The sequence below is a fragment of the Balaenoptera acutorostrata genome, chromosome 6 (genome assembly GCF_949987535.1).
Source record: "Balaenoptera acutorostrata chromosome 6, mBalAcu1.1, whole genome shotgun sequence".
Taxonomy (NCBI): Eukaryota; Metazoa; Chordata; class Mammalia; order Artiodactyla; family Balaenopteridae; genus Balaenoptera; species Balaenoptera acutorostrata.
In genome coordinates this window covers 43,943,665-43,961,933 of record NC_080069.1, presented here as the reverse complement: position 1 = coordinate 43,961,933, position 18,269 = coordinate 43,943,665, and the positions used below count along the sequence as shown (strand labels likewise).

The 18,269-nt window shown below is 42.1% G+C and overlaps 1 protein-coding gene across 5 annotated transcripts in view; it reads left to right on the top strand.

Annotated features, from left to right (window-relative positions):
- The first annotated feature begins 4,872 nt into the window (after nt 1–4,872).
- The window catches only part of NFX1 (nuclear transcription factor, X-box binding 1), a 78,706-nt gene continuing 65,309 nt past the window's right edge, over nt 4,873–18,269 (top strand). For 2 of the 5 annotated variants that reach the window (XR_009008610.1, XM_057548440.1), the window contains exons 1-2: nt 4,875–5,029; nt 8,592–9,590. Coding sequence is in view for 3 of the 5 variants with exons in the window: in XM_057548440.1 (XP_057404423.1) it covers nt 5,005–5,029; nt 8,592–9,590 (1,024 nt within the window). In the remaining 2 variants the exon portion in view is untranslated. Of the gene's footprint in view, nt 5,030–8,591; nt 9,591–18,269 lie in introns of all 5 variants that reach the window. The other 3 variants (XM_057548442.1, XM_057548441.1, XR_009008611.1) reach the window with 2 other exon arrangements.

Here is an 18,269-nt window from a genome sequence, read left to right as displayed (position 1 = left end):
CAGTAGTTGTGGCTCACGGGCCTAGTTGCTCCGCGGCATGTGGGATCTTCCCAGACCAGGGCTCGAACCCCTGTCCCCTGCATTGGCAGGCAGATTCTCAACCACTGCGCCACCAGGGAAGCCCCCCCCCCCCAGATTCTTATGTAGTATATCTAGAGACAGTGTGGGCACTTGGATTTTTTAAAAGCTCCCCAGGTAGTTCTTATGTGTAGCTAACGTTAAGAACCACTGCCCGAGGGTGCCTGATCAGGACGAACCTGTTTTCATGGACAAGCAGTCTGACTCTTGCCATAAATTCCTGCAATGATGAGATAGGCAATGATTGCCCTAAGGCAGAGTTTTCATCCAGAGAATGAGTTGGGAAGTATTACTTTCTTCTCTGTTTTTTGGAAGAGTTTTCGAAGGATTGGTGCCAATTTTTTGACCGTTTGGTAGAATTCACCAGTGAAGCCATCTGGGCCTGGCCTTGTGGGAAGCTTATTTTGTTTTTTTTATTACTAATTCAATCTCTACTTGTTATAGGTCTATTCAGATTTTCTATTTCTTCTTGAGTCCGTTTTATTTATTTATTTATTTATTTTGGCCACACCACACGGTTGTGGGATCTTAGTTCCCCAGACAGGGATCGAAACTGGGCCTCCTGCAATGGAAGCACAGAGTCCTAACCACTGGACCGCCAGGGAATTCCGAGTCCGTTTTGATAGTTTGTGTATTTCTAGGAATTTTTCCATTTCATCTAGGTGATCTGATTTGCTAGCATACACTTGTTCATAGTATTACCTATGATCCTTTTTATTTTTATAAGGTTGGGAGTAATGTCCCCTCTTTCATTTCTAATTTTAGTGATTTGAATTTTTCTCTTTTTTTGTTTTCCTTGGTCAATCTAGCTAAAAGCTGATCAATTTTGATGTTTTTGGTGAATGGATCAACTTTGTTTTTGTTGATTTTTTTCTATTGTTTTTCTATTTTTTATTTCATTAATCCCTGCTCTGACTTTTATTATTTCTTTCCTTCTACTTGTTTTGGTTTAGTTTGCTCTTCTTTTTCTAGTTCCTTAAGGTAGAAGGCTAGGCTACTGATTTGAGATCTATCTTCTTTATTAATAAATCTTTTTAAGGGGACTTCCCTGGCGGTCCAGTGGTTAAGATTCCACGCTTCCACTGCAGGGGGTGTGGGTTCAATCCCTGGTCGGGGAACCAAGATCCCGCAGGCTGAGCGGTGCAGCCGAAAAATTAAAAACAAAACAAATATTTTTAGAGCAGTTTAGGTTCACAACAGCATTGAGCAGGACGTACAGAGAGTTCCCATACACGCCCTGTCCCCACACATGTACAACCTCCCCCACTAGAGACGTCCTGCTCCAGAGTGGGACATTCGTTACCATTCATGAACCTGCATTGACTCGTCATCACCCAAGTCCATGGTTTACATTAGAGTTTACTTTTGGTGTTGTACATTCTATTGGTTTTGACAGTGAACCCACTATTATAGTATTGTATCATACAGAGTTGTTTCACTTCCCTAAACATCCTCTGTGCTCTGCCTGTTCATCCCTTCCTTCCCTCTAATCCCTGGAAACCACGATTTTTTTTTTTTTACTGTCTCCATAGTTTTGCCTTTTCCAGAATGTCATATACAATAGTTGGAAACATACAGTATGTAGCTTTTTCACTTTGGCTTCTTTCACTTAGTATTTGCATTTAAGTTTCCTCCATGTGTTTTTCATGGCTTGATAGCTCATTTCTATTTAGGTCTGAATAATATTCCATTGTTTGGATTTCTTTTTTAATGTAAGTATATATAGCTATAAATTCCCACCTGAGCACTGCTTTCGTTGCTTATCATAACTTTTGGTATGTGGGGTGAAGCACTGTTTGTATAGGAAAGGCAGGATAAATGCTTGCTTACTTCCATGTATTGACAAGTTTTGGAAATAATGAGTGGGTTCCCTAGTATGCCGGTTATGAATTATTGACTTTCAGTTCCAAATTTATCCTTTTTGCCTGCTCTGTGAAATGGATTTGGGCCCTTTAAATACTTATCCTTTACCAGCTGGCAGGTATTAAGCTTTGTCAGTAGAGGGCAACAGAGAGATACTGCAGGAGGAAAGGGTTTCCTTTCCTGTTTCTAGTGTTTGGGTTGGGCAGGCTTCTGTGCTGTAGGCAGCTTCTCCAGCGTCTGGTTCCTGTGCTTCAGCACCTGGTTTCTTCAGTGTATGATGGCCAGCAGCCAGAAATTTCTCCTGGCACCTTCCCCCCCAAAGTGGTTTGTAGTAGACGGCCTCTTGTGAGACACATCCCCAAGAATGGCTTTCCCCAGCACCATATAAGGTAGATTTCTGGCAACTTCCACCAGTGCAGCACCACAGCAGCTTCCCTATCTAGTGAGCCATAGGTGCATCCCCTCTAACAAAGTCTGCACCTCAGCTCTGGGGTGATCTTCACTGGACACTTTATCTCAGCCCTAGAGGAAGTGGCTCTTCCTTACATTGCTAATCCTGTATTCTTTTAGAGTTCTCTTTTACTTCTTTACTAGTCAGTCCCTTATTACTCTCATCCCTTGTTGTAGTTAATAAGTCTTTAAATAAATAAAACCTTCCCTGTTTAAATTACTATGTGGTTCCTCTCTCCTGACTGGACTCAGACTGATACAACTGGTAATTTCTAAAGGGGACGGTAAGGTTTTTTGTTTGATGAACTTATCTGTCAAAATTAAGAATTTCTGTTTAATCCTTTTAGCAATGAAGGACAAAACTAATGGACATAATAGAAGACAGCTGAAATGTCTAACACTGACAAGATATACAAGTCTTGTATATCTACAATATACAAGAAACCATCAGCAAGAAAAACTGAGCAACCCCAACAGAAAAATGGGCAAAGGATGTGAATAAGCAATCTAAAAAGAGAAACTCAAAAGGTCACTAAGAAATGTTCAGACTCAGTAATCAGAGAAACTCAAATTAACAGAACAATGAGATTATCACATCACACCTTTTGGTTTAAAAAACATTTGGGAGCTGGATAATGGTTATATCTCAAATATACCTTAGATCTGCCCTCTCCTCTCCATCACATTTGCTGTCACTCTAGTCCAAGGCCACCATCTTCTGTATTAACATAATACAAAAATGCAACTTTTCTGCCCACTTATATTCTTGCTCCCCCACAATTCACTCTTCGCCTGGGAGCATGAGAAATCTTTAAGGGTAATTCAGACGCTGAAACTGAGTGCCCGTAAAACCGAGTTCCCTTACTGAGTTTATGATCAATCTCTCTATCCAAGACTTTATTCCCTTTCTTGTGTTCCCTCTGACCTCCATCCTGTGCTAACTGAACATTAATCAACCAGAATCAGATGACGAAAATTGCTGTTGTCAGTAACATTGTTAATGTACTAAAATCACTATTATAGAGATCATTAATGTACAAACTCAGGACAAGATGAGCTCCCAAGCCATGGACCACCAGCCCAGAGACTTGTAAACCAGAGACATCCTGACTCCCGAAACTATGATTAAGAAATGTCACCAGATGATGATCAATCCCAGCCTCTTTTATCTTCCCCTTTAAAAAACAAAACAAAACAAAAAATACCCTAACTCAAAAACCAAGTTGGAGTGGATCTGAGGCTTGTCTCTCACTCTTTCGCTTGGTGCCCTGCAATAAGCACTGTACTTTTCTTCACCAAAACCTGGTGTCAGTAGATTGGCTTTGCTTCGCATGGAGTGAGCAGACCCGTGTTCAGTTAGGTAACAATACCACGTCTTTGCTTAGAACCTTTTAACTTCCTGTTGCTCTTCGAATAAAATCCATTATCATGGCCTGCAGGTGATCCATGTGATCTCCTTACCTACCTCTCCAGTTTCATACTGTGCCACTCTCCTTGCTTACTGCTCTCCAGCAAATATTTCAATAACTTGAGCACTTCAAGCGTTTTCCTTCCTCCATAGCTTTTGCACATGCTATTCCCTCTGAATCTTCACATAGCTTACCCTTCTCATCTGTCCTTCTACTCAAAGAAAGCTGGCCACCTTTTCTGGAGCAGATCCTCGTAAGTCTCTATCACTGCTACCCTACTTATTTCTTTCATAACGCAAATTATTAGTTTGTAAATATAAATTACTTAGTTTTAACCTCCCCTACTAGACAATGCACTTCATTGAGGGTAGAGACCATGTTTGTCTTTTTCACCATTAACCTCCAGCACTTAGAGCAATGCCTAAGACAAAAATAGGCATTAGAATGTATGTGAATGAATGACTCTATTTTGTGTTCTTGGGGAAGCCTGGACCGGTGAATTACTTTACAAATGCAGATGCTTCACACTTAAACGTTGTGTTCTAGTTAGTAATGCAACAACAAAACACAAAAGAACGCCACACATTCACTCAAAACATTTTGCACTTTGAAAATTATCAGTGCCTCCAAACTTTTCCCCCCTCACGTTGTGTCCATCTGCCCGTTCAAGTCCTTTATCATTTCTAATAAATGGTTTTTCGTTTTCTAAACTGATTTATAAGAGCTATTTGTATGTTAGCCTTTGATCGTTTGTTTTGCAGGTATTTTTTCCCAGACTGCCTTTTGACTACTTAGTTTTTGTTTTCATCCTAAGCCTGAACTACTCTAGTAAGGAGGTGCTGTCTGAGGTGACTCCAGAAAACCAGGTGAAGCTGGCTGGGTGGGAGGGTAAAAGGGCATGGTAGCAGGAGAGCACAGGGACTCTCAAAAGGAAAACAACTATTGATTACGCAAGTCCAGGCCCGCCTACCCGCCTGGGATCCTAGCCACCTACAGCCACTAGCAACCTCCTTCAGCCCGGAGCCTGGCGCGCCTGTCTGACGTCACGGACGCACCGCACAGTTGACTCAGGCCGCGCAAACTCCGTGGCCGTCTACCGGGCGCGCAGAAGCGAATATTCTCGCGGCGCCGGAAGTCCAAGGCACGTGACCGGGTGACAGCGCTCGCTGGGCTGCAGGGCTCGCTTTAGGTGTTGCGGCACGGGATGGCGGAGGCGCCTCCTGTCTCAGGTACTGTCGTGGCCCGCGCGGGACTGGGCCCCTCTCGGGGAGCGGAAATTGAGTCAGTGACGAGTCCTAGGGCACCGGCCATTCGTATCGCGAGAGTGGCGCGTACTAGGGTTGAAGATAGTGGCTCGGAAGGGCCAAGCTACGCGCGTCGTGCGAACCGAGATCTTAACCATCCTTGACTGCGTGGTGAAGCCCGGCACCTGGTTTCTAAGGAAAATGGGTTTGTCCCGCTGAGTCGATGTGGGTGTCCCGCTCTCTCCAGGGCTCATCCCGGCCTTCCTAGGGCAGTGATATCCGACAGGCGGGCGTTGGCCGGGTCACCGCCCGTGACGGTGTCGGGCTCTCGACGCGCGGCGGGTTTGCTCGCTGCGCTTAAGATGTATTCGTGCGTCCTGGGGCAGCGGCGCGTGCGCGACCCGAGCACCCGTGGTTTCCAGTGTCAGCCTGCCACGAACTCGCGGTGTGAAGTCTCGTTTTCCTCATCTGTGAATTGGGAGTAAATAAGTCAATTACTGTGAAAGTTCCCGCCGCTGCTGTACTTGTTACACAATTGTTAGCTTACTTCCTCTCCCGGAGTTGCCTTTGTGTGCAGAGACAGCCTCATTTGGCTATTAATAAAACATCCATTAACACTTCCTTCAGGGTACCTTAGATCTTTGTTTTCCCAACTCTTTGGACAGTGACCGAAAAGGAATATTTTACATGGTGACCTCAGTACACACAAACATAAATATAAAAGCGAACCAAAAATTTCAGGAAGCAGTGGTTTTCCTTACTATATGCAATACACTCTACTACATATTTCGTTTGAAAAAATACTTGTCCCAACCCACTGCATGATTTGATTTCATGACCCACTCTTTCTGAAAAACAGGGCAGCAGTTTGCAGCATGAGGTTTGTGAACAGTCATGAATTTGAGTCTTCGTTCTGCTACCTACCAGCTGTTGGGGCACCGAGAAGAGTATATATGTATTTGTGTACTTGGTGGCAGGTAAAATGTATTTACTACTGTGGGTCTTGGTAAAAAAAGGTGGATAACACACTGCATTGGTGTACCCTAGTCCTGATTTAGGTATTAATTCATCTTGGAGTGTAGGGACCTTGTTAGGCTGATGTTTTGTTCTTCTCCCACCCATTTTTTCCCCAGATCCTCTAAATTGGATGCGTTGGTCTTCCTATCCTTAGGCTCACTTCTGGCCCATTTCTACACCGTTCAATGTTTGCAGCAGAATTGAGTAGGGCTAGTTGTGAGTCATAGTTTGGGGCTATGGTGTTGTGCCCCAGGTTACAACCTCTGCCCCACCTACTGAGGCAAAGTCTCCTAGTCCAAAGACCTCCCCAGTCTGTCTCCTGTGCCTTAGTTTGTTTTTGCCTTAGTTCCTATTCCATGTTCTTATTTCAGCATCATCTCTAACCCACACCTCCATCCCCACTCAAGGTTTAATTCTCTTGCCTACTATTGTCCTGGAACACCAGCCCAGTCCAAGGGGTATCTTTCTGCCCATGGGCAGACTCTCCAGTGCCAACTTTGTCTCTGGACTCTATAATCTACAGTTGGATTTTCCCTTACTCTGCTCCACCCACCTGTTGGTCACCTACCATGGTATTATCTTGGATCTTACCTTATCTTATCTTGATCTGATCTTATCTTGGGTACCACTTGTACTATAGCCAAGCCTTGGGGATGAGACAGCCTATTTATTAACTTCCAGCTGCTCAAAATAGTGAAAAAATAAAGGTGTCTCAGATCTTTGTGTTCAGTTTCCTGTGCCCTTTTCCCCTTCCTCATGTCTCAAGGATCTTTTGGAGGGCTTTGCCCACTGCGTCATGTCTGGTGGAACACATACTTTATATGAATAGGCGCTGCCCTGTCTAGATTCTCAAGTTACATCAACTCTTTGCTGCTTAACATGAAAACACCCTCTTCCCATCCTTTACCAGGCTATTCTGGACAACTTTACTGACCTTTTTCTGCCCCTCTTACAGCCTTGTTTCTTCAAGCAGAAGAAAACTACACAACACCCACTTGGTCTAATCTACCCATTTCTCCCTTTAAGTTATCTCTTATATTTCTGAAACACCTTCTCTGCCACCTTCTGAATTTGTCGAATCCTCTTGCCGTTTTGTAAAGCCCTCCACCCCACCCCCAGAATTCTGCCCATTGAAAGCTTTAAGGACAAATCCTGGATTGAGAGAGAGGTTACCCTGTGACCTTTATGATCTCGCTCAGTTCTTAAGTATATGTTTCTGTGATACAGGCCGCCTAACCTCTCACATTAGAGCTAGTATAAGAGTGTGATCTCTAGGGTCACATAGCCTGGGGTGGAATCCTGAATCTGCTTTGGAATACCCCTGTGGCCTTGGGCAAGTTACTTACTCTCTACAGTGTCTCAATTTTCTCATCAGGAATGTAAGGATTAAATGAGTTAACATATGCAAAGTGCTTAGAATAGTGCCTGACACATGTTAAGTACCTAATAAATGTTAGGGCTTATTATTAAACCTGAAACCCCGCAGGCTGTGCACTGCACCCATCTATGGTCAAGTCTGTGTTTCAGATAGTTTGTAGTCCTAACGACAATAATAAAGCACTATTTTAACCACTTTATGCATGTTACTAACCTTGCTTTAATCTTCATAGCAACTCTCTGAAGTAGGGTTTCTTACTATTCCATTATTGAGATTAAGTAACTTGCATAAAGACACAAGTGATGGACAGGGATTTAAACGCAAATTCCAGGCCCTGTTGATTCATAGAATATTCTGTATGCTACACATAGTTCTGACTTTGCTACTAACTGGTTTTGTATCCTTAGGCAAATCATTTCATCTTTGGACTTCAAGGACTGAGTTGACTATAAAGAAGCATGTTAGGGGAAAAAATGAGTAGGTTGAAGGGACATATGCTTAATTTTTGAGACTCTGGAATTCTGAACCATATTACAGAGATTATATATGGAAAACGTAAAATATATTCCTGGGGGGAAGAGATGAGATGTACTCATCTTGCTAAGTACTGTCTGTGTGAAGTCTTACTTAAATTCCACAATGACCCTTTGGAATAGTATTATCAACTTTTGTCATGTATGAGGAAACTAAGGCTAAAAGCAATCAGGTGGTATCCCTAAGCTCATAGTATAAGTTGGAGGGCCAGACTTTAAACTGATTTTGGCTGACTCCAAAGCCTGTTTACTTAATGCTACCTTAGAGTTTTGAAAGACCACCTTGAACCTGCTGATTGATGTCTCACCCCTGAACTGTTTGCTGACCTTACATTTGTCGCTAAACATAAACGCGTTTATAAATAATACCCGATAGCCCAGGTGAGCAGTTTTACTTAGCAATTCAGCAGTATCTGTTGGTGAGGCTGCTGGATATGAGATGATCAGTCTTCCACAAGCACCTTGAACCTACCACCTTCACAGGAAACATAGACCTTGTATAGAGACTGTTTTATACAAAGTCCCTAGGAAAGTAACTTTTAGATATGGCTTACAGTCTTCGGGCTTCATGAGTGACCAATTAATTTCTTTACTTGCATGTCTGTTTCTTATGTCCTAGGTACTTTTAAATTCAATACGGACGCTGCTGAGTTCATTCCTCAGGAGAGAAAAAATTCTGGTCTAAACTGTGGGAGTCAAAGGAGACTAGATTCTAATAAAATTGGTAGAAGAAATTATAGTTCACCACCTCCCTGTCACCTTTCCAGGCAAGTCCCTTATGATGACATCTCTGCTGTTCATCACAGTTATCCTTCAGGAAGCAAGCCTAAGAGTCAACAGACTTCTTTCCAATCCTATGCTACTAATAAATCACTCAAGAGCCATGGCCTTCCAAATCAACCTTGGCAGAAATTGAGGAGTGAAAAGCAGCATATCAGAGTCAAGAGAGCACAGGGTCTCACTGACCAGACCTCAGATGCAGCTGGCTTAGAAAGTGTGACCAAGTCAGAGAGTGGGACAGACCTCAGAGAGCACAGCCCTTCTGAGAGTGAGAAGGAAATTGTTGGTGCAGATCCCAGGGGAGCAAAACCCAAAAAGGCAACCCAATTTGTATACAACTATGGTAGAGGACCAAAAGTCAAGGGGAAACTCAAAAGTGAGTGGGGTCACAGAATGACTCCCAAACCTGAGGAGGCGGGACCTGAAAACACCAAACCTGTGGGGGTTATCCACCCTGATTCTTCAGATGCATCCTCTAGAAAAGGAGTAGCGGATGGGTATGGGGCCAGGCGCAGCGAGCAGAGAAGATACCCACAGAAGAGGCCTCCCTGGGAAGTGGAGGGGGCCAGGCCACGACCAGGCAGGAATCCACCGAAACAGGAGGGCCAACGGCAAACAAACACAGGATCCAGAAGCAACATGGCCTCCGTTCCAAAGGAAAATCTCAATGAAAGACCAGCAAAATCTGCCTGTGACAATGGGAACTTGGCAGTTGCCAGCAACTCTTCGAGAAGGGTTGACACAGAGAAATGTGCTGTAAGGAGGCAGGATCCTCAGGTAGCATCTTTCCCCCGAGGCAAACAGAACCACATGCTAAAGAATGTGGAAACACATACAGGTAAACCTACCTGAATGGGTGGAAATGTTTTCTCTCTCTCTTTTTTTTTTTTTAAATTTCTGAATAGGTAATATATTCATACAATTTAGAAACCAGAAAATATAAAAAGGTACATAGTAAAAGTCTCTTTCTATCCTTGTTCATCATCTCCTTCAGTCCTGCCACCACCTGCTTCCCTCCCCAATAGGTAACCACTTACTTAGTTTTTATATATCATAAGCAAATACAGGTAAGGAACGTTTTTCTTAACAAATAAGGAATTTAAAAATTGCAGGTATGGGTGGTATAGATGTTTGGTTACAAGATTTGTTTTGAATTCTGAAAGCACAAGTAGGGGGTGGTAACATCTCCACTGCCTCTCCTGGTTCCAGCCTGCATCATCTCTTGTCTGCTTATCTGCAACAGTTCCTAACTAATCTTGCCATCTCCAGTTTTTCTCTTTGAGTTCACCTCTTACGTCAGCCTCAGAAAGTGATCTTTCTAAAACACGTATTGAAGCACGTATCCCCTGCTTAAATTCTGTTCACTTTTTCTCGTCACCTACAGATTCTGCCTTCTGCATTACCCAACAGCCTCATCTTCTGCTGCCTCAGTCTCCACCACATTTTACTCCCTGGACTCTATACTGTCATCTTTCCATGCTGTTGCATATGTGGCTCCTTCTGTCTACACTGTCTACTACTCAGCTCACTGGTGAATTCTTACTCATTCTTCAAAAGCTATAGTTTAGTCACATGTCCAGAAAACCTTTTGTCACCTCCACAGATGGCATTAATCTTTTCCAGCTCTGTGATATGTCCTTCCCTTACATACACATGCTTCTTTATAGCACTTAACCACTGGAAACGATCATTTGTTTATGTGTCAGTGCCCTCCACTAGTTTATATGCTCCTTGAAAGCAGAGACCATATTTTTCCTTTCAGTATCTCTATTGCCTAACACAGCTCTTAGAACACAGTAGGTACTCAGCTCTGACTGTTGGAAAGTTCTTTCTTACATTAAACTGAAAACTTCTTTCATGTAAACATTTCCTATCTCCTAGTTCAAATTCTGTCCTCTGGAACTACACAGCAACTAGTCTCTCTCCTCACAGCTTCCTTCCCACTCATTGCACATCAGCTCTTTGCAGTATTGGAAGACACTTCTCATTTTACCCTGAGTATATATTTTATCCAGGCTAAATAGCTTCATTCCGCCAGCCTTCTGTCATGGACCTTCACCATTCTGGTCTCCCTCCAGTTTAATGTGACATACAACCTAACACAGGGAGCCACCACCTGCCCAGGCCTGTTTTTGCACAGGCCTATCGTTCTAGTTCTCATTTGCTTCACCAGGCAGTCCTTCTTGGGATCTCGACTTGTGTGTGAACAAAGGCAATGTTATACCAGAGTTGTTCTTGAATTCTCAAGGCTGGTTAATAGTTTCCTATTGATTCATAACAAATTACCACAAATGTAGTGGCTTAAGATAACACAGCTTTACTGTGTCATGGTTTCTGTGCGTCAGGAGTCTGGGTACGGGTTAGCTGAGCTTTCTACTCAGGGTCTCACAGGACTGAAATTTGGCCAGGGATGCAGTCTCATCTGATGTGTGGGGTCCTTCTTGACGCTCACTGGTTGTTCAGAGGATTTAGTTCCTAATGGGTGTAGGATTGAGGTCCTCATTTTCTTGCTGGCTGGGGATCACTCAGCTCTGAGGGGCCACCCGCAATTCCTTACCACATGGCCCTCTTCACAGCATGGTAGTTTGCTTCTTCAGAGCCTACAGGAAAGAATCTGCTACAGATTCTTTACATCTCTCTGACTTCTGTCTCTGATCACTAGACTCTTTTAAAAGGGCTCACTTGATTAGATCAAGTCCACCCATACTTGAGGGGAGATTATCCAGGGCATGTGCACAAGGAGCTGGGAATCTTGGAGGCCATCTTAGAGTTCTGCCTAACAAATCTCTCTGGCTTCACATCCCAGCATTTTCTTGAGACCTCTTTATTCATATTTATTGAGTAGATGCCATGTGCCAAGCACTGTTCTAGGTACTGGGAATACAGCACTAATGAGATTTACATTCTGGTAGGGAAGACAGGTAGAAAGCACTCAAATATTTAATATGTCAGGTGATGATAAGAGCTAAAATATAAAGCAGGGTTTTTAAAAAATTTATTTTTGGCTGCATTGGGTCTTCATTGCTGCGTGTGGACTTTCTCTAGTTGTGGCGAGCGGGGACTACTCTTTGTTGCGGTGTGCAGGCTTCTCATTGCGGTGGCTTCTCTTGTGGAGAGCGGGCTCTAGGCGTGTGGGCTTCAGTAGTTGCAGCATGTGGACTCAGTAGTTGTGGCTCGTGGGATCTAGAGCGCAGGCTCAGTAGTTGTGGCGCACGGGGGCTTAGTTGCTCCACGGCATGTGGGATCTTCCCGGACCAGGGCTCGAATCCGTATCCCTTGCATTGGCAGGCAGATTCTTAACCACTGCGCCACCAGGGAGGTCCCATAAAGCAGTTTAAGAGGACAGGGTAACAGGGGCGCCAGTTTACATAGGTTGGTCTCTTTGATAAGGAGACATTTGAACATAGACCAGAAGGAAGTGCAGAAGTGCACCACGTGGCTCTCTGGAGAAGGGCATTTCAGGCAGAGAGAGAAGCAAGTGTAGATTGGGTTGGGAGGGGGGCGTTGTAAGCAATGAAGAGGTGGGCAGTAGGGGAGGTCAGAGAAATCACAAGGGCTGGGTCACGTGAGACTCTTAGATTTGGTTCTGAGTAGGAAGATGAGAAGCAGCTGGGAGGTTTTTGGTGACGGGATGGCATGATCTTACAAGCATTCTAAAATGATCACTCAGTCAGCTGTGTGAGGAATGGGCCCTAAGGAAGCAAGGGATGAGTTAGGAGGCTGTTGTGGTAATTCAGGTACTTGATGGAGACTTGGATGAAGGTATCAGTGGTGGAAGAGGTAAGAATTGGTTAGACTCGGGGTGTATTTGGGAGGTAAAGCTGACAGAATTTACAGATAGACTGGATGTTGGATGCGGGAGCATGAGAGGAGTGCAGGATGCAGCCAGCGTGTTGTCCGTGAGCAATGCGGAAGGCGAGAACTGCCGCACAGTGCAGTGGTAGCGCATGGGAGGGGAAAGCAGTGTTCGTTTTTTAAACTTTTCACTTTGGAATAATTTTAGATTTATAGAAAGTTTGCAAAGATAGAACAGAGAATTCCCATACACCCTTCACCCAGCTCCCTGTAATGTTAACATCTTTGTCAAAACTAAGAAATTAACACTGGTACCATGGTACTGACTAAACTTCAGACTTTTTTTTTTTTTTTTTGGCCACGCCGCGAGGCTTCCAGCGAGGCTTGTGGGATCTTAGTTTTTTGACCAGGGATTGAACTCGTGCCCTTGGCAGTGAAAGCGCAGAGTCCTAACCACTGGACCGCCAGGGAATTCCCCTGGACTTTAGTTGGATTTCACCAGTTTTCCCACTAATACCCTTTTTCTGCTCCAGGGTCCAATCCAGGATACCACATTGCATTTAATCAGCATGTGTCCTTATTCTCCTCCAATCTGTGACAATTTCTTAGCCTTTCCTTGTTGGAAAACGTGTTTTTGCATATGTTTTGCTTTGTCTCCTCCTTCTTCAGGAAAGATAAAGAATTTGGTTAAATTTATTAGATTTGAGTTGTCTACTAGACTACCATATGGATATGTTAAGTAGAGAGTTGGATATAAAATTCACAGAAGAGATCTGGACTAGAGGTTTAAATTGGGGCATTGTCAGTGTAGAGATGGTGTTTAGTGGACTAGAGGAGGTCACCTAAGGTGTGAGTGTAGTTAGACAAAATAAGAGTGAGGATGGAGCCTACCTAGGCTTGGCTGGAAAATGAGCATCCAATAAAGGAAACGGAGAAAGAGTAAACAACTAGGATGTGAAATGTTCTAAACACCAAGTAAAGAAATTCAAGGAGGAGGGACTGATAATTGTGCTAAATGCTGTTGATCAGTACAGAAGGATAACTGCACATTGACTGTTGGATTTGGCAATGTGAAGGCTACTGGTCTTTTTTTTTTTTTTGAATTTTATTTTATTTATTTTTTATACAGCAGGTTCTTATTAGTTATCGATTTTATACATATTAGTGTATATATGTCAATCCCAATCTCCCAATTCATTGCACCACCACCACCACCCCCACCCCGCCACTTTTCCCACTTGGTGTCCATACGTTTGTTCCCTACATCTGTGTCTCAATTTCTGCCCTGCAAACCGGTTCATCTGTACCATTTTTCTAGGTTCCACATATATGCGTTAATATACGATATTTGTTTTTCTCTTTCTGACTTATTTCACTCTGTATGACAGTCTCTAGATTCATCCACGTCTCTACAAATGACCCAATTTCGTTCCTTTTTATGGCTGAGTAATATTCCATTGTATGTATGTACCACATCTTCTTCATCCATTTGTTTGTCGATGGGCATTTAGGTTGCTTCCATGACCTGGTTATTGTAAATAGTGCTGCAGTGAACATTGGGTTGCATGTGTCTTTTTTTTTTTTTTTTTTTTTTAATAAATTTATTTATTTTATTTACTTATTTTTGGCTGTGTTGGGTCTTTGTTGCTGTGCACGGGCTTTCTCTAGTTGCGGTGAGCGGGGGCTACTCTTCGTTGTGGTGCGTGGGCTTCTCATTGTGGTGGCTTCTCTTGCTGTGAAGCACGGGCTCTAGGCACGTGGGCTTCAGTAGTTGTGGCACATGGGCTCAGTAGTTGTGGCTCACGGGCTCTAGAGCACAGGCTCAGTAGTTGTGGCACACGGGCTTATTTGCTCCGCGGCATGTGGGATCTTCCCGGACCGGAGATCGAACCTATGTCCCCTGCACTGGCAGGCAGATTCTCAACCACTGCGCCACCAGGGAAGCCCCGCATGTGTCTTTTTGAATTATGGTTTTCTCTGGATATATGCCTAGTAGTGGGATTGCTGGGTCATATGGTAGTTCTATTTTTAGTTTTTTAAGGAACCTTCATGCTTTTCCCCATAGTGGCTGTATCAATTTACGTTCCCACCAACAGTGCAAGGGGGTTCCCTTTTCTCCACACCCTCTCCAGCATTTGTTGTTTGCAGATTTTCTGATGATGCCCATTCTAACTGGTGTGAGGTGATACCTCATTGTAGTTTTGACTTACATTTCTCTAATAATTAGAGGTGTTGAGCAGCTTTTCATGTGCCTCTTGGCCATCTGTATGTCTTCTTTGGAGAAATGTCTGTTTAGGTCTTCTGCCCAATTTTGGATTGGGTTGTTTGTTTTCTTAATATAGAGCTGCATGAGCTGTTTATATATTTTGGAGATTAATCCTTTGTCTGTTGATTTGTTTGCAAGTGTTTTCTCCCATTCTGAGAGTTGTCTGTTTGTCCTGTTTGTAGTTTCCTTTGCTTTGCAAAAGCTTTTAAGTTTCATTAGGTCCCGTTTGTTTATTTTTGTTTTTATTTCCATTACTCTAGGAAGTGGATCAAAAACGATCTTGCTGTGGTTTATGTCAAAGAGTGTTCTTCCTATGTTTTCCTCTAAGAGTTTTATAGTATCCGGTCTTACATTTAAGTTTCTAATCCATTTTGAGTTTATTTTTGTGTATGGTGATAGGGAGTGTTCTAATTTCATTCTTTTACATGTAGCTGTCCAGTTTTCCCAGCACCACTTATTGAAGAAACTGTCTTTTCTCCATTGTATATCCTTGTCTCCTTTGTCATAGATTAGTTGACCATAGGTGTGTGGGTTTATCTCTGGGCTTTCTATCCTGTTCCATTGATCTGTATTTCTGTTTTTGTGCCAGTACCATATTGTCTTGATTACTGTAGCTTTGCAGTATAGTCTGAAGTCAGGAAGTCTGATTCCTCCAGCTCCGTTTTTTTCCCTCAAGACTGCTTTGGCTATTCAGGGTCTTTTGTGTCTCCATACAAATTTTAAGATTTTTTGTTCTAGTTCTGTAAAAAATGCCATTGGTAATTTGATAGGGATTGCACTGAATCTGTAGATTGATTTGAGTAGTATAGTCATTTTCACAATATTGTTTCTTCCAGTTCAAGAACATGGTATCTCTCTCCATCTGTTTGTATCATCGTTAATTTCTTTCATTAATGTCTTATAGTTTTCTGCATACAGGTCTTTTGTCTCCCTAGGTAAGTTTATTCCTAGGTATTTTATTCTTTTTGTTACAATGGTAAATGGGAGTATTTCTTTAATTTCTCTTTCAGATTTTTCATCATTAGTGTATAGGAATGCAAGAGAGTTCTGTGCATTAATTTTGTATCCTGCTACTTTACCAAATTCATTGATTAGCTCTAGTAGTTTTCTGGTGGCAGTTTTAGGATTCTCTATGTATAGTATCATGTCATCTGCAAACAGTGACAGCTTTACTTCTTCTTTTCCAGCTTGTATTCCTTTTATTTCTTTTTCTTCTCTGATTACCGTGGCTAGGACTTCCAAAACTATGTTGAATACTAGTGGTGAGAGTGGACATCCTTGTCTTGTTCCTGATCTTAGAGGAAATGCTTTCAGTTTTTCACCATTGAGAATGATGTTTGCTGTGGGTTTGTCATATATGGCCTTTATTATGTTGAGGTAGGTTCCCTCTGTGCCCACTTTCTGGAGAGTTTTTATCATAAATGCGTGTTGAATTTTGTCAAAAGCTTTTTCTGCATCTATTGAGATGATCATATGGTTTTTCTTCTTCAGTTTGTTAATATGGTATATCACACTGACTGATTTGCGTATATTGAAGAATCCTTGCATCCCTGGGATAAATCCCACTTGATCATGGTGTATGATCCTTTTAATGTGTTGTTGGATTCTGTTTGCTAGTATTTTGTTGAGGATTTTTGCATCTATATTCATCAGTGATATTGGTCTGTAATTTTCTTTTTTTGTAGTATCTTTGTCTGGTTTTGGTATCAGGGTGATGGACACCTCGTAGAATGAGTTTGGGAGTGTTCCTTCCTCTGCAATTTTTTGGAAGAGTTTGAGAAGGATGGGTGTTAGCTCTTCTCTAAATGTTTGATGGAATTCACCTGTGAAGCCATCTGGTCCTGGACTTTTGTTTGTTGGAAGATTTTTTATCACAGTTTCCATTTCAGTACTTGTGATTGGTCTGTTCCTATTTTCTATTTCTTCCTGGTTCAGTCTTGGAAGGTTATACCTTTCTAAGAATTTGTCCATTTCTTCCAGGTTGTCCATTTTATTGGCATAGAGTTGCTTGCAGTAGTCTCTTAGGGTGCTTTGTATTTCTGTGGTGTCTGTTGTTACTTCTCCTTTTTCACTTCTAATTTTATTGATTTGAGTCCTCTCCCTCTTTTTCTTGATGAGTCTGGCTAATGGTTTATCAATTTTGTTTATCTTCTCAAAGAACCAGCTTTTAGTTTTATTGATCTTTACTATTGTTTTCTTTGTTTCTCTTTCATTTATTTCTGCTCTGATCTTTATGATTTCTTTCCTTCTGCTAACTTTGGGTTTTGTTTGTTCTTCTTTCTCTAGTTACTTTAGGTTTAAGGTTAGATTGCTTATTTGAGATTTTTCTTGTTTCTTGAGGTAGGATTGTATTGCTGTAAACTTCCCTCTTAGAACTGCTTTTGCTGCATCCCATAGGTTTTGGACCGTCGTGTTTTCATTGTCATTTGTCTCTAGGTACTTTTTGATTTCCTCTGATTTCTTCAGTGATCTCTTGGTTATTTAGTAGTGTATTGTTTAGCCTCCATTTGTTTGTGTTTTTTATGGTTTTTTTTCCCTGTAATTCATTTCTAATCTCATAGCATTGTGGTCAGAAAAGATGCTCGATATGATTTCAATTTTCTTAAATTTACTGTGGCTTGATTTGTGACCCAAGATGTGATCTATCCTGGAGAATGTGCCGTGGTCACTTGAGAAGAAAGTGTAATCTGCTGTTGAGGTGCTCCTGTGTTAGCTGCATATATATTTATAATTGTTATATCTTCTTCTTGGATTGATTCCTTGATCATTATGTAGTGTCCTTCCTTGTCTCTTGTAACATTCTTTATTTTAAAGTCTACTTTATCTGATATGAGTATTGCTACTCCAGCTTTCTTTTGATTTCCATTTGCATGGAATATCTTTTTCCATCCCCTCACTTTCAGTCTGTATGTGTCCCTAGCTCTGAAGTGGGTCTCTTGTGGACAGCATATATATGGGTCTTGTTTTTGTATCTATTCAGCAAGCCTGTATCTTTTGGTTGGATCATTTAATCCATTCACGTTTAAGGTAATTATAGATATGTATGTTCCTATGACCATTTTCTTAATTGTTTGGGGTTTGTTTTTGTAGGTGCTTTTCTTCTCTTGTGTTTCCCACTTACAGAAGTTCCTTTAGCATTTGTTGTAAAACTTGTTTGGTGGTGCTGAATTCTCTTAGCTTTTGCTTGTCTGTAAAGGTTTTAATTTCTCCATCAAATCTGAATGAGATCCTTGCCGGGTAGAGTAATCTTGGTTGTAGGTTCTTCCGTTTCATCACTTTAAGTATGTCATGCCACTCCCTTCTGGCTTGTAGAGTTTCTGCTGAGAAATCAGCTGTTAACCTTATGGGAGTTCCCTTGTATGTTATTTGTCGTTTTTCCCTTGCTGCTTTCAATAATTTTTCTTTGTCTTTAATTTTTGCCAATTTGATTACTATGCGTCTCGGCGTGTTTCTCCT